This window comes from Pelecanus crispus, chromosome 7 (genome assembly GCF_030463565.1).
Source record: "Pelecanus crispus isolate bPelCri1 chromosome 7, bPelCri1.pri, whole genome shotgun sequence".
Lineage (NCBI taxonomy): Eukaryota > Metazoa > Chordata > Aves > Pelecaniformes > Pelecanidae > Pelecanus > Pelecanus crispus.
Window position 1 is genome coordinate 21,547,348 of NC_134649.1, and position 15,671 is coordinate 21,563,018.

Here is a 15,671-nt window from a genome sequence, read left to right on the forward strand (position 1 = left end):
AAAAACCAAAACCACAAAAATAAACAAACCCATCTCATATTAGGTTTTTTTTTTTTAATACCTCAGACCAACACAAAATTGACCTAATTGCATCATAGCTCAGAATAATTGATCCTTTCACTATGTATCTGGCTTAATAGCATATATCGTATTTTCATGAGCAGAGTAACCTTGCCAGCCTTTAGGTCAGATTTCAAGGTGTAGTGTCACCAATCCAGAGACATGACAGGCTTTCTATTGTGTTTTCCATTTAGAATTTTGATTCAAAACCTCAGTAACACTTCAGATGCACACAATCCTTATTGAAACTGGCTTGATGCGGATTACACCCTGAAGCACAAAGGAAGTCTTTATCACTTATGGGCAGTATTTTAGGAGCTTATAACTGTAATCAGGTAGGGATTATATCAGCATGATCCATATTAGCTGAACCATGGCAAAAAGCTTTTTTCTATTTGATCTTCCCACCTAGGGCATGACAATAACAAAAAGTGTTATAACATGCAACAAACGGGTGCCGCTGAAGGTGCAGTCACCATCCACTGCAGGCAGAGGATAGTACTTTGTACTTTGAAAGAAAAATTAGTTGTTAATTAGTGGAAGCAGATCCTTGTATGGTGCATTGTTATCCAGGATTATTTCATTAGGATCTGCTGACCCAATTTCTGCATTGGAAAGGGAATTACATTTTTTCACACTATTGGGGGCGGGGGGGGGGGGGGAATCAATAACACAGATTACGCAAACTTTTAAAAATATGGTTGCAAACAAGAGCAAGTACCTGTATTGGCATCTCTGCAAAAGCCAAATGAAACTAGAACCATTACGAATACGTAATCATGTCTCAACTAGAATCGGATTTTGGTTCCCTTAAAATACGTCATTCCTAATTAAAACATATGGAATCCAGCTAATACAGCCTCATGACTAAGGGATTTAGCGAAGGGCAGGAATTTTTTTATTACTGCTATGATGGCCCCCTCTGTCACAGGTCATCCTTAGCTTACTCCTCCTGCAATCGCCTTGGGGATAGCTGACTCAGGTAAATTAAAAGAGCTTCATTTGGGAAGCTTCCCCAACACATGAAAGGATTCGCCTCCTAATCTGTCAAAATCCAATAACATTAAAACAACTGCAACCTCCTTATGGCTCAGCGGGGCTCGCTGAGCTGACAGGCAGGACCCGTGGCCCAGCACTGGACGGGCGGCAGTGAGGAGGGACAGGACAAAAACCCACTGCGGAAGCGGCAGCAGGAGAGAGAGCTCTCTGCTGCTGAAATGTTTTGTGCCCAAGCGCTACAAGCTCATGTGAACCAAGTGGTTCAGCCACCCCAGGACGTTGCCGATCTACCTGCGCTCCCTCCTTCCCTGTGGCCACAGACACGGGACCCTCTGCACAACATGGGACAGGTCTCCCTGGGGTCCTGCTCTCTGCTCCTCATCCTCAGTGGCACAAAAATACATTTCAACACGTCTGACATTTGAGTTCCTTTACAATAAAACACCACCACAGGTGTGCTTAATGCTCTGCCCAGATCATCTTACAACCACTCACCTGTGTGCCTCAGACCAGCAGACTGTCTTTCATGAGGCCTTAGAGCAGCCCTCTGGCAGGGGATAATGCCATGAGTCCTATTTCCAGAGCGGGGGACAGAGGAAAGAGTTCCTCCAAAGCCACTCCGTAGCAGGGACAACCCTTCTATTGATACTGAGCCTATGAAACCACCACAGGCAGGTGTTCTCCCGTTCTTATAAACTCCTTTCACTTGCTAATCATTTTCATGTGCCAGCCAAGTCAATAAGGAAATCAGGGAGCAACAACACATCACATTTGCTGCATACTCCTAGGGGATGAGATCACCAGAGGAGTTAAAGAAACCCCTTTTGCTGAGGTTGTGGGCAGAAAGGGACCATCATAACCTCCTGGAAGCAAAGGCTCAGGTTACCTTGGAGGGCAGCATGTCCTGCCTGGGAGCAGATGTGGTTTGTGTAGAGGATGAGGGAAGCGATGCAGGCAGGCAGAGCTCTGCTCCCCTCCCTGTGCAGACACCTGCGATGGGCGTTTCACAACCTGCCACCTTCCTTCGGCACGCAGCTCGCCTTGTCGCTAATGGGAGATGCGTGTAAAATCCTCTGCCGGGTTATAGCAGCATTATTTTTTAAACAGGTAGCTGCATTTTCTGCCCATTACACTGCTGGAGAGGAATTCAGATGCCACGGTATTCCTGCTTGTGCCAGCCCAAGGCATTCCTGCAGAGGCAAGGACAGGCAGCGTGTGAAATCAGCCCAGGGGAATGGCCCTTTCCGTGCCTGCAAGCACTTCAGGGAAAGTTGCTTTTTCCTTTCTTCCTTCAGTTTCAAGCTCAGTGAATAACGCTTTAGTGCTAAGCACAGCAGCTGCAACAGGCCTCTGTTTCCAGTGTTTTGGGACCTGCTTGATTTTTGATGCAGGTATTGCAAAGCCCGTTGAGACAGGAGCACCTTTGGGTGAAGTTACCTGCAGCTTGTGCCACCCAGTGACAAAGGCTAACACATCTCCCACTTGCCCTGTCACAAAGTCTAAGATGCCGCAACTTAGCCGTTGCCTTTAATCCCACAGATAATGGCATAACGAGATCCAGTGGCTGGGGGTTGAACTTAAAATATACACTTAATTTGCCATTTCAGTGAAAGTAGTTAACAAGCAGGATGGCTTTGCAGGGAGCAGGGCAGCCTCTCCCACACTGGCAGGCTACATCAAGACCAGATGCATCTCTGGGAGACGTGACTGAGGTCAACCATAAATTAATGGGCTCGCTGCGAGGGGAAAAAATAATAATACTGGGTCCAATTGCATGGTCTGGTATGAAGGAGGCCAGATGAGATGGGCCGATGAGTCCTTTCTGCGCCCGTGAACTTTCTGAATCCTTATCCGGAGGGGAAAAAATGGCAAGGGCTCCCTCTGCCATTTTACCATGGCTGATTCTTAATCAATAGCAGGGCTGGCAGTAGCTCTTGTGCAATACCACTTTCCCCAGAGCTGGGCCCTCTTCCCCTGCAATGCTCCCAACCCCTGCTGGTCTCAGAAGAATTGAGCCCAAAGCTCCACATAGCAATTCAAATGCATCACCAGACATTAGGCCACCGGGTTAACCACTGTTTAATTTCGTCACATTTGTTTGTGAGTTATGTACGTGCCTTTCTTTTGTCAACATCTCCTTTTAAAAAGGATATTGATTTTGTTTTCAAAGGCTCTCGAAAATAAAATGAATGACTACATTCTAAGGAAGAGTCATTTTCTCAACAGCTGTAAATAATTTATTGTTCGCAACCCACCCAGATCAAAAGATACTTCATCAACTGATGTGGCAAAATCTGGTGCAAGCTGCATTTCTATTATCTCAGATCCAATTAACCATTTGGAGCAGACTAAAACATAACTAGATCAATCCAGAATCAGATTAATATCCAATCCATAATCACATTAATCACAATCTGTCCATAATTAGCCATCAGATAATCCCATTGGACAGGAGGTGACATGCAGTATCCCATTATCTCATTAATTATCTATTTTCAGTATCAGACATTGTCCCCAAACACGAGGAAATGTTTTTTAAAGGAAAAATGGACAGGGAATTCTCCTTTTGCTACATCTTCCCCATTGAAGCCCCCAATGGTTTGATGTTGGAGTTTTACAACATTTCTTTGTTTTTACATGTTCTGTTAGAACCAAGAGCTGGTTTTCTGAGAGATGTCAACTTTTTGAATAAAATATGATTATCTTAGGAAGATGGATAAATAAAACATTTGTTTCATTTGAACAAGTTTATGAAAGAAAAGAAAACCCTTCATCAAAGGTTTTAATGGTAACATGATAGCAATAGCTTTGCAATGCTAAATCTTATTGCAGATGGTTCCTGTCCTTTTTTGTAATGTAAGTGAAATTGTGTTCCATCTGTTTTAATTTTATAATGGACTTAATCCATGGCTGGCTCTGAAAGAATCAGCATTTAGTGCCTTTGCAATCTGCTGCAAACAAAAAAAATCGTTACCGTTTCCCCTTTCTAGAGGGAACTTGTATTTCTATTTGGGAGGAAAAACCAAAGAGTTGCTCTGTAGCAAGTGGGAAGCGCTGTTAGCTGGCCTCACTCCGCGGCCAGGCAGCCCCTGCCAGCTCTCGCACCAAACCCAACCGGAATTGCCCCGAAAGCAGTTGGAAGCTCTGGACACTGGGTGGAGGAGAGCAAGGAGTAATCAGTGTGGCAGGAGAGACTGCATTTGGTTTTGCCTAGCAAATGCTTCCAGCAGTTCCTAGCAACCTGAAAGTGGTTTTCCAGAGGTCCCCCCCTGACCTGAATTATTCTATGATTTTATGATGTGCTTTCCCTTACCCCCTCTCAAATGAACCAACAATTAACCTGTTTGTAAAGCGTGGTAGTATCAGGCTGGTACTATGCCTCTTGGCATTACCTGTAGTCATTCTAAAGTTTTTTGTACATCACTTAGAGGAGGCTCAGTGCTTTCGGCATTTCCCTGGCAAGTCCTTTTTTGGGGTGCTCTACTAAACTGCCCGTGCAGCACTGCCTACCTCGTTGCTACGTGCCCAATCACGAACCGAGTCGCGTCCCACCGTGGCTGCCTGGTGTCAGCGCATTGCTCTGTACCAACACAGGTGTGCCTGCGGCGCAGCTTTGCGCCTGTTTGGAAAAGTTTGGCTGGCTCAGCTGTAACCTTTCCTATTCCTAAGCTGGTGGGAGGTTTGGGAGAGCCGAGGCGACCCTGCCCTCGAGTGAGAAAAGGGGTGATGCAACACGGAGCATCCCTGCCAAGCTGCTGTATTCTTAGATGTGTCTCATTCTCCTATCACTCTGACATTTTACTTTTGCATTTTATTGTTAACACATGCAGATACTGACTCACTCAGGACTCTGTGGATTCTGGCTCAGGCTGAAGTCACCCTTCTGCACCCCCTTTCCTGCCAGGCGCCCAGGCATGGGCAGGACACCCCGTGCCGCCCCATGGTCATGGCAGCACTGTGGAGGTTCCCGTCACCCGTCCCACGGGGTCACCCCACTTTGAAGAGCCAGCCAAATTTTTCCAATGCCCTTCCCATCGCTCACCTCCCAGCTTAGCTCTGCCACTGGCAAACGAACCACACTAACGGCAGGCAGCGTTTGGACCGCAAACCCCGACAGGCGCCACGGCCACCCTGCCACTGCCGCACAGGCAGGGGACAGGTGGGCTTGCCCTGCCCTGAGGATGTCATTGCCACACCGCACCTCTGCACCTTTGCACACGCAGGGGTGGGCAGGGATGCCAAAGTCCCCTGGTGACACATGCCCCTGCTGAAGTGGGTGCCCCAAACGCCATCCTGCTTCCCGCCTCGGCTCCTGTGCGATCTTAAATGTTTGCTTTCAACATCTGGGGTCCTCAAAGGCATAGCAGGGGCTGTGGTCAGGCTGGGGAGAGTGGGTCAAATAGTCAAATGCCAGTTATCCAAATCCTCCTGTTCCACTCCTCAGCTTCTGGGGTTTCATACCTACAGGGTGCCTGACTCGTACAAAAGACAAGCGCTTCAGCTGGAAAACCCATCCTGCCCCCCTCCTTCGAGCGGAACGAGCAGAGCCTGCCCTTGCTGAGCCAAAATTTAAAGTCACCATGTCCTTCCTCAGTCATACAGGTTGGTTGGTCTACGCCTGTCAAATTCTGCGTGTAAAATTAAAAAGGTGATTGCGTGGAGGGGAGGGACAGGACTGAAGCCCCAAGACAGCAGCAATCTCAATTTCAGCACGTATAGGCTTCCACGGACCTTTTGAGCTACTCGTGCCGCTGTGCTGCGAAGTCTTGGGGAATTTAAAACTGAGTCAAAGGCCGCTGAAGAGCTCTCCCTATTTTTCTGCTAATGCACAGGAAGCCCACGGAGACTGGGGGGAAAGAGGGAAGAAAAATGAATAGAAGGGATAAAGAAGCAACAGGAGAGGTTCAGCTGCGGGAGCAGCACGGGATCAGGTGCATGAAAATGCCGTAAAATACTCTTTTTTTCCTTCTAATTTCAACTCATCGCGCGGCTGCTGCCCGGGACGGCCGCCCCGCCGCTGCCGGCGATCCCGTTCGGGTCCGTCGGGGCGGCCCTCCCGCGCACGCCGCCGCGGCAGGGATTCGTTCCGCGCGCGCGCAGCCTCGAGCCGGCGTCCGCCGCGGAGCCCCCCCCCCGTGTGCCGCGGGGATGCGCCTCCGCGCAGCGCCGGGGAACGTCCCGCCGCGCCCGCCCGCGGGCACCTGCCTGCGGCGCACCGAGCCGCCGGGAAGGGGGACAACGAAAGAGAGGGGAAGGAACAGAAAAAGGGGACTAAAAGAAGGAGAAAATAAAAAGGCGAAGTAAAAGCCACGGAAAGCAATCGAGAAAACGGAGGGGAAAAAAGCTAAAGCGAATCTCCACCCCCTCGGGCTGCCGACGCCGCCGTCCCCTCCGCGCACCGGGACGGGGCGCACGGCGCCGGGCACCGCGCCGGGCGGCCGGGGGGTCCCGCGGCTGCCCGGGGCGCAGGGCGCTGAGGCGCGCACCCGCCGCCGCCGCGGAGGAGCTGGTCCCGCGGCGCACTCCCGCCCGAGCCGGCGTCGGGCCGCGCCGAGGCGGGCTCCCGCGGGGCGGCGTGGGGAGTCCGCGCCGCTCCGCGCCCCGCTCCGCGCCCCGCCGCGCGCCCATTGTTCAGCACGGCCAATCCGCGGGCGCCCTCCCCGCGGCCGCCAATCGCCTCTGGGGGCCGCGCGGTGAGGTCAGCGCCGCCCCCCCTCCCCGCGGCCGGTGCGCGCTGACATCACGGCGCGGCCCGGCGGGGCGGGCCCGGGGGGGCGGGCGCGGCCCCCGCCCCGCGCGGCGCGGGTAGTGGTGGAGCGGCGGCGCCGCATCCCGCATCGCGCATCGCGGCCGGCGCGCAGGGGGCCGCCCGCATGGTGGACATCCTCCTCCCGCGGCCGCTCCCGGGCGCCATGGGGGAGCCCTCCAAGAGTGAGTGCGCGCAACGCGGCGGCGGGGCGGGCGGGCGCGGCGGGGCGGCCGCGGGGCGCTGCGGGGCCGGGCTCCGCGTCGCCGCTGCCGTCGGGCGGGCGGCCGCCGCGCCGCCCCGGACCCGCGAGCGCGGTGACAGCGCCGGGAAGGGCTGCGGCACCGCGGCGGGCGCGGGCTCGGCCCCGGCCCCGGCCCGTGGCATCGCCGGTGCCGCTGTTCCCGGTCGTGCCCAGCGCTCCCGTCCCCCGCTGGCCGCGTTCCTTACCGAACGCCGGTCCTTTCGGCTGGCCGCGCTGCTGATCTCATTTCTTTCTGCTGCTCCCATTTCTTTCTCTCCTTCCCTCTCCTTTTTCTTTCTTTCTCCCCTCTTTCTCTGCCCGTGTTACGGTTTTTTCTTTCTTTCTCTTTTTCCGTGTTTCGGTTTGTCTTTCTTTTTTTTTTTATAATTTCTCTTTCCGTTTTTATTTCTTTCTTTCTCTTCCTGTTCTTCTGGTTTTGTTTGGTTTTATTTCTCTTTCTGTCTCTTTGATTCCTTGTCTCTTGCTGGTTTCATTTGTCCATGTTCCCGTTTTAACTGTCTCTTTCTGGTTTTTTTCCGCTGGTTTTGTTTCCTTTCCGTCATTCCGTTTTTATTTCTTTTTCTTTCTTTCAGCTTTTCCTCAGCTATTGTTTTAGTGTTTCTGTGTTTCTGCTTTTATTTCCTTTTCCAAAATCCTACTTTTTTTGTCTCTGTCTTTCCGCATTTATTTCCCTCGATCAAGTTTCTGGTTTGGTTTTTTTTTTTTTTCCTTTTAATTATTTCTGGCTGTATTTATTTCTCTCCTTTCGTGTTTCCATCCTTTCTTTCCGCCTTTCTGTCTTTATTTCTCTTTCTTCCTATTTTGGGGGGGGGGGGGGGGGTGGAGGAAGATGAAACTAAGGAAAAAGCGTCTTTCCCTAATTCCTGGCGCTTCTGCTCCTGCACGTCGCCGCCCCTGACCGTGCCCCCGCTCGCTCCCGGCAGGGCGGCCGGGGCTGGCCCTGTGCGCGGGCTGCGGGGGCCGCATCCAGGATCCCTTCCTGCTGCGGGTGTCGCCGGACCTGGAGTGGCACGTCGCCTGCCTCAAGTGCGCCGAGTGCGGGCAGCCCCTGGACGAGACCTGCACATGCTTCCTGCGCGACGGCAAGGCCTACTGCAAGCGGGACTACAGCAGGTGACCCCGAACGCGCCGGCGTTCGTTAAACAATAACCGACCAAGCACAAACGCCCCTTGAAAGCCCCGAATTTCCCCCAAACGAAAAGCTGACTCTCCGCCGCCGCCCGCCCCCGCGGCGCCGCCCCGACGGCGCGGCCGCGGGCCCTGACGGCGCCTCGCCTCGCGTCCCCGCAGGCTCTTCGGCATCAAGTGCGCCCAGTGCCGGGCGGCCTTCAGCAGCAGCGACCTGGTGATGCGCGCCCGCGACCACGTCTACCACCTGGAGTGCTTCCGCTGCGCCGCCTGCGGCCGCCAGCTCCTGCCCGGCGACCAGTTCTGCCTGCGGGAGCGCGACCTGCTCTGCCGCGCCGACCACGGGCCGCCCCCCGACGGCGCCGCCGCCGCCCGCGGGCCGCGCAGCCCCGCGCTGCCGCCGCCCGCCGCCGCGCACCTCGCAGGTACCGGCTCCCCCCGAACGGCCGCGGCGGGGCCGCGGCTCGGGGCGGGCGGCGGGGGGGCGGGGGGGGGCTGCGGCGGGCGGGCGGGCGGCGGCGCTGACGGTGCGCGCCCTCCCCGCCCGCCGCAGAGCCGGTGCCCGGGCGGCCGCCCGCCCCGCGGCCGCCGGCGCACAAGGCGGCGGAGAAGACCACCCGCGTGCGGACGGTGCTGAACGAGAAGCAGCTGCACACGCTGCGGACCTGCTACGCCGCCAACCCGCGCCCCGACGCCCTGATGAAGGAGCAGCTGGTGGAGATGACGGGGCTCAGCCCCCGCGTCATCCGCGTCTGGTTCCAGAACAAGCGCTGCAAGGACAAGAAGAAGTCCATCCTCATGAAGCAGCTCCAGCAGCAGCAGCACAGCGACAAGACGGTGAGCGCCCGCCCGCCCCGCCGGGGCGGGAGGTGGAGGAGGCGGGGGTGCGCCGGGCCGGCGGGCTCGGGCGGCGGCCGCGCTGAAGCCCCGTGTGCCCGCAGAGCCTGCAGGGCCTCACCGGGACGCCGCTGGTGGCCGGCAGCCCGGTCCGCCACGAGAGCGCCGTGCAGGGCAGCGCCGTGGAGGTCCAGACCTACCAGCCGCCCTGGAAGGCGCTCAGCGAGTTCGCCCTGCAGAGCGACCTGGAGCAGCCCGCCGCCTTCCAGCAGCTGGTGAGCCGCGCCGCGCCGCGCCGGGCCGCCCCGTCGGGCCGCGGAGGGTGGGCAGGCCCCGGCCCGCCGGGCCCGGGCGCTGCGGGAGGGGGGGACGAGGCGCGGGGGGGGGGGGGGGGGGGAGGAATCGGCGCCGGGCCCTCACCGCCGCTGCTCCCCCAGGTCTCCTTCTCCGAGTCCGGCTCCTTGGGCACCTCCTCCGGCAGCGACGTGACCTCGCTGTCCTCCCAGCTCCCCGACACCCCCAACAGCATGGTGCCCAGCCCGGCCGAGACGTGAGGCGGCCCGGCCGCCCGCCGCCGCGGGACTTCCGCATGCCTGCGCTCCCTGCATGAGACACCCGGCCCCGGGCCGCTCCCAGAGCGCCGGACAAACGCCTTTGTTTTTTAATTATTCTTATTTAAAAACAAACAAAAAATATGTTACTGACGGCCAAAAAAGCACCGGGATCCTCGCTGCCTTCTCCAGACCAGAGAGAGAGCCCCCGCCCTGGTTATTTCGTTGTTTTGGGTTTTTTCCCCTGCGGATTTCGATGTTTCTTTTCCCCAAAGAAACGTGGATTTCCCCGCTGGAGCCCGGCACGGTGACAGGCTGCCTCGCCCGCCGCTTGTGCCGGGGACGGCTTTTCTTCCCTTTTTGGAAGGGAAAAGAAAAAGAAATGCAAAAGGGGGAGAGACTTCCCCCGGCGTGCGCGCCTGCCCGCGGCCGCGGAGCCGGCCTGGCCCTCCCTCCGCGGAGCCGCGCCGTCCAGCCTCATCTCACGCCGATGCCTCTCCCGGGCCGCGGCGCCCGGCCCCGCACGATCGCTGGAAAAGCGGGACACGGAAACGAGACTTTTTAACGGGAAAACCAGTACTAATAATGTTAAGTTATCAATGGACGGAGGACGGATTGTTTCAGCCTTTAACGAACAAAAGTAAGTTATTGTTATTTATTGTCAGAGTCAGCGGTTGAATAGTGGGATTAAATATTTTGGGCTTAATAAAAAAAGAGAAAGAAAGAAAAGGAAAGGATTGAAACGAAAAAAGAAAAAGGGGGGGGGGGGAGGGCGGCGGAGGGGCTCCCGTGCGCGGAGCCGCGCTGCCGGCCGAGTCGGGGCGGGGTGCGGGTCGGGACGCGGGGCGGGGTGCGGGACGGGCGCAGCCCCGGCTTTGCCGGCACGGTCTCCCCGCGCCGCGCTAATCGGCTTTCCCGACCGGGGCCGCTTATTTATAGCCGGGGAGGCGGAGCGCAGGTTTCCCTTTCGGAGCAGCCCCCGCGCTCGGCCAGGTCGCGCCCGCACCTGCCGCCGTGCGGGGCCGCCTCGCCTCCTCCCCGGGGGCGGCGGGGGCTCGGCCGCGGGGTTTCCCCCGAGGCGGCGGCGGCGAGGCGTGCCGTCCCCTCGCCTGTATTCATCCCCCTGTCTAGACGCAGGCGGCGGCTCCTTATCTGCCTTTGGCATCGCCAGGGAGAGCGGCGGGGGCCGCACCGGCTCCCGCTCCCTCCCCGTTACTCGGGCGGGAATGCACTCAGGGCCGGCTCCCGGCGGGATCGCAGGCCCGGGCAGCCTTAAACCGCGGCGAGCCGCCCCCACGTCCCCGTCCCGGGGCGGTCGGGCCCGCACCCTCGGGGAGCTGGGGGGGGGGGGGGTAGCTGAGCCCCCCCGGGCTGCAAGGGGATGAGCAGCGCGGCGCCGGGGTGGGGACGGCTGAGGCGGGGGTGTGCGGGCAGCGGGCCCCCGCCCGGGCGAGCTGGCCCGCGCGGCCGACCCGCAGTTGCGGTCAGGGCGCACGGAGCAGCCCGGGACGCGCCGGCGGGGGGCGAAGGGGCCGCCTCAGGCAGGGGCTCCTCTGCCGCCGCCGCGGCGGGCGGCCCCCCGGCCCGGGGACAGGTGGGAAGGGGGTCTCCCGCCCCCGCAACCCCGCCGCGGGGCCCCCGCAGTTACCTAGCTCCAGCCGGGTCGGGTTTCGGCTCCCCGCGCTCGCCCGGGCCTAGATTGAAGCACGCCGTTTCCGTCACCTGGCAGCGGGAGCCGCCCGGGCCGTAAAATCGCCTCCGCGGAGGCGGCCGGGGGACCCGAGTCCTCATGGAGCCCCCGCTCCCCCCCTCAGGCAGCGCGGCGGCCTCGCCGGGCGGGTCGGGATTGCCGCCGCCGGCTCAGGTGCGGGGCCCGGCCTGGCCGCTGGGGCCGGCGAGGGGGCCGCCAAGAGGCGACCGTCCCGGTCCCCGCGGGCCTGAGCCGCCTGCGGCCCGGCACAGGCGCGGCCCCGCCGGCGCCTTCCCTGCGAAGCCCCGGCCCCGGCCCCGGCCCCGGCCCCGGCCCGGTCCCGCCGCGCAGGCCCCGCGCCCCGCGCCCCCTCACAGCCGCTCCCCGCGCGCGGGCCGGGCCCGGGGCAGCCGCCGCCGCCGCCGCCGCCGGGGCCTTCGGCGAGAGGCGCGGAAAATAAATCTTGCCGAGACACGCCGCCGTTTTTACGTTTTAATTTTGCTTCATGGAAACTTCACCGTTAAGAGAACAGCACGAGGTTTAAACAGGCGTTATTAAAGTCTTACCGAAACGTTAAAAATGTGTGTGGTTTAAAAAAAAATCCCTATTACGTGGCTTATCCCAAATAACCAAAAAATTACAAATGAACTTTCCTCGGAGCCACATCTGACAAATTCTTTAGACATTTGATTAACTGGGAAGACATCTTAAGAGGTTTTTTTCTTTCTTTTCTCTCTGAGCCTTGTGTTCCTTACGGTAATTCAAACACATCGATATTTGTTACGCAGAAGTCACACTACAGACAGAATAAGTTACTTTATTACAAGATATATAGAACATATTTTCTCTATTTGCAATCTTATTTCAGCAGTTCTGCAGTGCAAGTACCACCACATCACAGGGCAGAAAATACGCAAATCATGACATAGGATATGCAAATGAAATAAACTCAAATTATCAAAATTACAAAACAGAAGTTGAAGGTATCTACAGTACTTATAAATAGTGCAAATCAGGTATCTACAGCATAAGTATTTAGAGTATCAAAAACTTTTTGGAATAGCCGTTTAAAGAAGGTAGTCAGCAGGAACTGGTCAGCATGATGATGATAGGGATTTTAAAACCAAATACAACACTTATTTTTTCAAGAAGAACTGTCGAGCTTCTTCCCAGGACTGGCGGGGGAATCTGTTGGACAGCTCAAGATAATCTTGAGGACTGAAAAATTTTTCTGTTGAAGACAGAACATAAAATTACCAAGTTATTCTCTCTTAAGATAAGATGGCAATAAAACAAGAATAACGAACACGCAGCCAATTCGAGATACTTCAAGTCATTTACTCCCCTCCCCCTACCAAAAACTTCTCAAACCATGGCGTAACACTTCTGTGGAGCTACTGACATTGAGGTTTGGCTTTAAAAATGGAGGCACAGGGCTCTGATGAGCAAAGACTTAGATTTTTAAGCTTTTGGATCAGGCTCTCTGCTTTACGCATCGGAGCATTATACATCTTTACACATGATTTTATGTTCTCGGACCCACCAAGGACCAACTCAGCCTCCTTCAAGTTCGGGCAGCCTCGATGGAGCGCTCTCTGCTTAGCAGCTTCTTTTTCTACAAAGGGCTGCGGAGGAGTTCTCCTCCCCGCTTCCCCCAAAGCTCACAGCATGATTACAAACACAGCTTTTACTCCTACGAGTACTGTTGGTGACGTGAACGGGACTACACATGCGTGCACGGGTTTGCAGGGTCCGACCCTTTGAGCAGCACGTTGCAGCGCAGCACCTAACAATGAAATTTGCGCTTTCAAGTTTTACTCCGAGCTGCGTTCTTGTTCCCATTTGTTTTTTGGAGACACCGTCCTTCACATTCAAGTGATATAATGGATAAAAATAATCCTGCTTATACTACTATTAAGCCAGCTTTTTTGCAACTGGGGAATGTTTAGAAATCACACTCACGTGTCACCACATAAGTCATCTTTGTTTAAAAGTTCATTTAGTTTGAATAGTGAAAATAAAAAGCAGTTTTCTACTTGGATTTTAGATGTTTCTCAAGCAGATACTCATGCAACACAATCCTGGAAAGTTTGTGCTGCAGACACTGCTTCAGACTAAGAGGTATAATGTGACAGTAAAAATCTCCATAGATTTATGTTAATTTTATATTTTATAATTTATTTTTAAACACAAAGCTTATGTTTTAGACCTAGAACTGCTCATCTTCTGCCAAACATTCAGCAAAATGGTGGTGGATTTCTGCTTGCTATTAGGGAGAAATGACTGTCCGAGCGACGTACTTTATGCAAAATACAAGAAACTCAAGACCAGATTCCTATCAACACACTTGAATTTCAGACGTGTTTAACAAGTAATAGCTGTCTTAGCTAAGAATCTTTCAAATGTTTAGCCTAAAGACATTAACTGCATTTTACACAGTATTTACAACAACTGAGCGGAAAAAAAAATTACAACTCTTTTGCAAGCTGACCAACTTTAAAGGATAATTACAGGACAGTATTTTACTAATTTTTGGCTCCCCGGGCATACTGGCATGGCTGTGTGGCTTCTGCAACCTAAAACTTTTGAAGGTAGCCTTTGTGACAGCTAATTAAATATGTGCACGTACAGTATCACATTTTAAGACATGATACCACATAGCATTTAATAAAGATTAACAGTCTGAATTCCTGATACGGTGAGCAGACTGGAAGACATGCATGTTTAAGTCAGAGTGTAAGCTAGAGAGCCTCTCCCCGAACTGTAAAATCATTTTGCAATTTACTGTATTTCTTTCATCATGATGCAGATTAAAAAAAAAAAAATTAAATCACAGTAAAATACAGTATCTACACATTTTGTTACCCAATTGGTACTCTGTTACATTTCATTGGAGACATACCCCTCTGCTGAGAGAACTGATTATCCATTTGACCTGAACTCTGTGCAAAATCCTACGGGAGAAAAAAAACAAAACAAAACAACAAAAACACCCGGCATCAGGTTTTCAGATCTTACATTTGAGGAATTAAAACATCATTTTTAAGTCTTCACAGTCACTCAAAAATACTAATACTTTATGAAATCTGTAAATTAACAAACTGATTTGTTTGCTACATATCATAACAGAATACTGCCAGCACTTAAATTCTATAATATATAGTGGATTTTTAAGCCTTTATTTGTACCTTTTTTGAAAAAACAAAACCAAAAACCAAAACAAACCTTTATTACACAACAAAAAACCCAAGGTTTTTACTATCTTCTTAGGAAATAGTTATTATCATGACTTTTAATTTAAGAGAACATTTACTATAGTTGTGTTTCTTTAAAACAAATGGCTCCAAACACACTCTTAGAAAATTCTTGAATTATCCCAATTTCATCGGCTGTGCTTCCCAGTGACCCGGGAGCCTGAGGTCCTGATCTCCTGAGAGCAAGTGAAGTTCTTCCACAGAGGTGATTAACTCTGGCCAGCGCTGCAGCCAGCTGTGTAACCAGCTGAGGTGCAGTTAAGTGAAGTGCCCAACGCAATGTGCGATCCCTGCTGCTATCGGACGGGATACTGCATCCTCCGGAGTCGGCAAGGACTTCGCTCGGAACAATGCAGGATTATGCAAGTTACCTGCCCCAGTACAGAGAGGGCTTTTAGGATCCTATCTTTTGTTCAAGTGAGTATTCACTGAGCAGAGGTGGTATTATTTGACATAAAAGATACAATTTAGCAAATCATGGATACTCCTAAATCTTTTCAATTATTTCAGCACATCTTGAAACAGAAGTTAGAAAAATAAAAAGGATGATGCAAACTTCAGATGATGGAAACAAATCTGTTGGTAGGGAGGTATAACGTGGGTCGTTGTAAAATCCAGCAATCATTTTCCTTTGATTTACACTGCACACATTTAACACACTGTATTTAAGTGTTATATTTGTACACACCACCAAACTTTTACGTAAACGGGACTTCTTTTTGCATTCCCTGGCACAGGAAGAATCTCATTTTCTAGTCACAGGGAAACATTTTACAGTCCTTCCCAAACCTTCCACTGAGGCAAATGAGAGATTTGCTTGACAAACAGCAGTGAGTTGAAATAAAAGTACAGAGGCAAGTCTCTTCCATGTGTGCGGGTATCTGAGAATTCCTTGGTTCCTTTCAGAATCGTTGTGTGTACATGTGTGCATGTGCAACATTCCGGATTAGATTTTAAAAAGGGTAAAATACTGAAGTACCAGTGAAGTCGGCAAAGACATGACACTTTACAGCACACAAGGATCTTCCATATTTTAATACAACACCTTTTTTAAAAGCCTGCAAGAATAGCATGTGAACTTGGCATCTGAGATATACCTTTAACTGGAAATCAAATTAATAACGTTGACCCTTGTAAATAC

The 15,671-nt window shown here is 53.5% G+C and overlaps 2 protein-coding genes across 2 annotated transcripts in view; one reads left to right on the forward strand and one right to left on the reverse strand.

Moving 5' to 3' along the window:
• The first annotated feature begins 6,932 nt into the window (after window positions 1–6,932).
• On the forward strand, window positions 6,933–9,589 carry ISL2 (ISL LIM homeobox 2). Its single transcript, XM_075714477.1, has 6 exons — window positions 6,933–6,990; window positions 7,994–8,183; window positions 8,361–8,623; window positions 8,752–9,035; window positions 9,140–9,310; window positions 9,473–9,589. Exons 1-6 carry the CDS (start codon window positions 6,933–6,935, stop codon window positions 9,587–9,589), a joined length of 1,083 nt encoding a protein of 360 aa, XP_075570592.1.
• Window positions 9,590–12,387: 2,798 nt separating this feature from the next.
• The window catches only part of SCAPER (S-phase cyclin A associated protein in the ER), a 174,268-nt gene continuing 170,984 nt past the window's right edge, over window positions 12,388–15,671 (reverse strand). The window contains exons 31-32 of the mRNA XM_075713679.1: window positions 14,179–14,230; window positions 12,388–12,507 (exon numbers count right to left, since the gene is read on the reverse strand). Coding sequence (XP_075569794.1) covers window positions 12,413–12,507; window positions 14,179–14,230 — 147 coding nt within the window. The 3' untranslated portion in view covers window positions 12,388–12,412. The remainder of the gene's footprint in view (window positions 12,508–14,178; window positions 14,231–15,671) is intronic.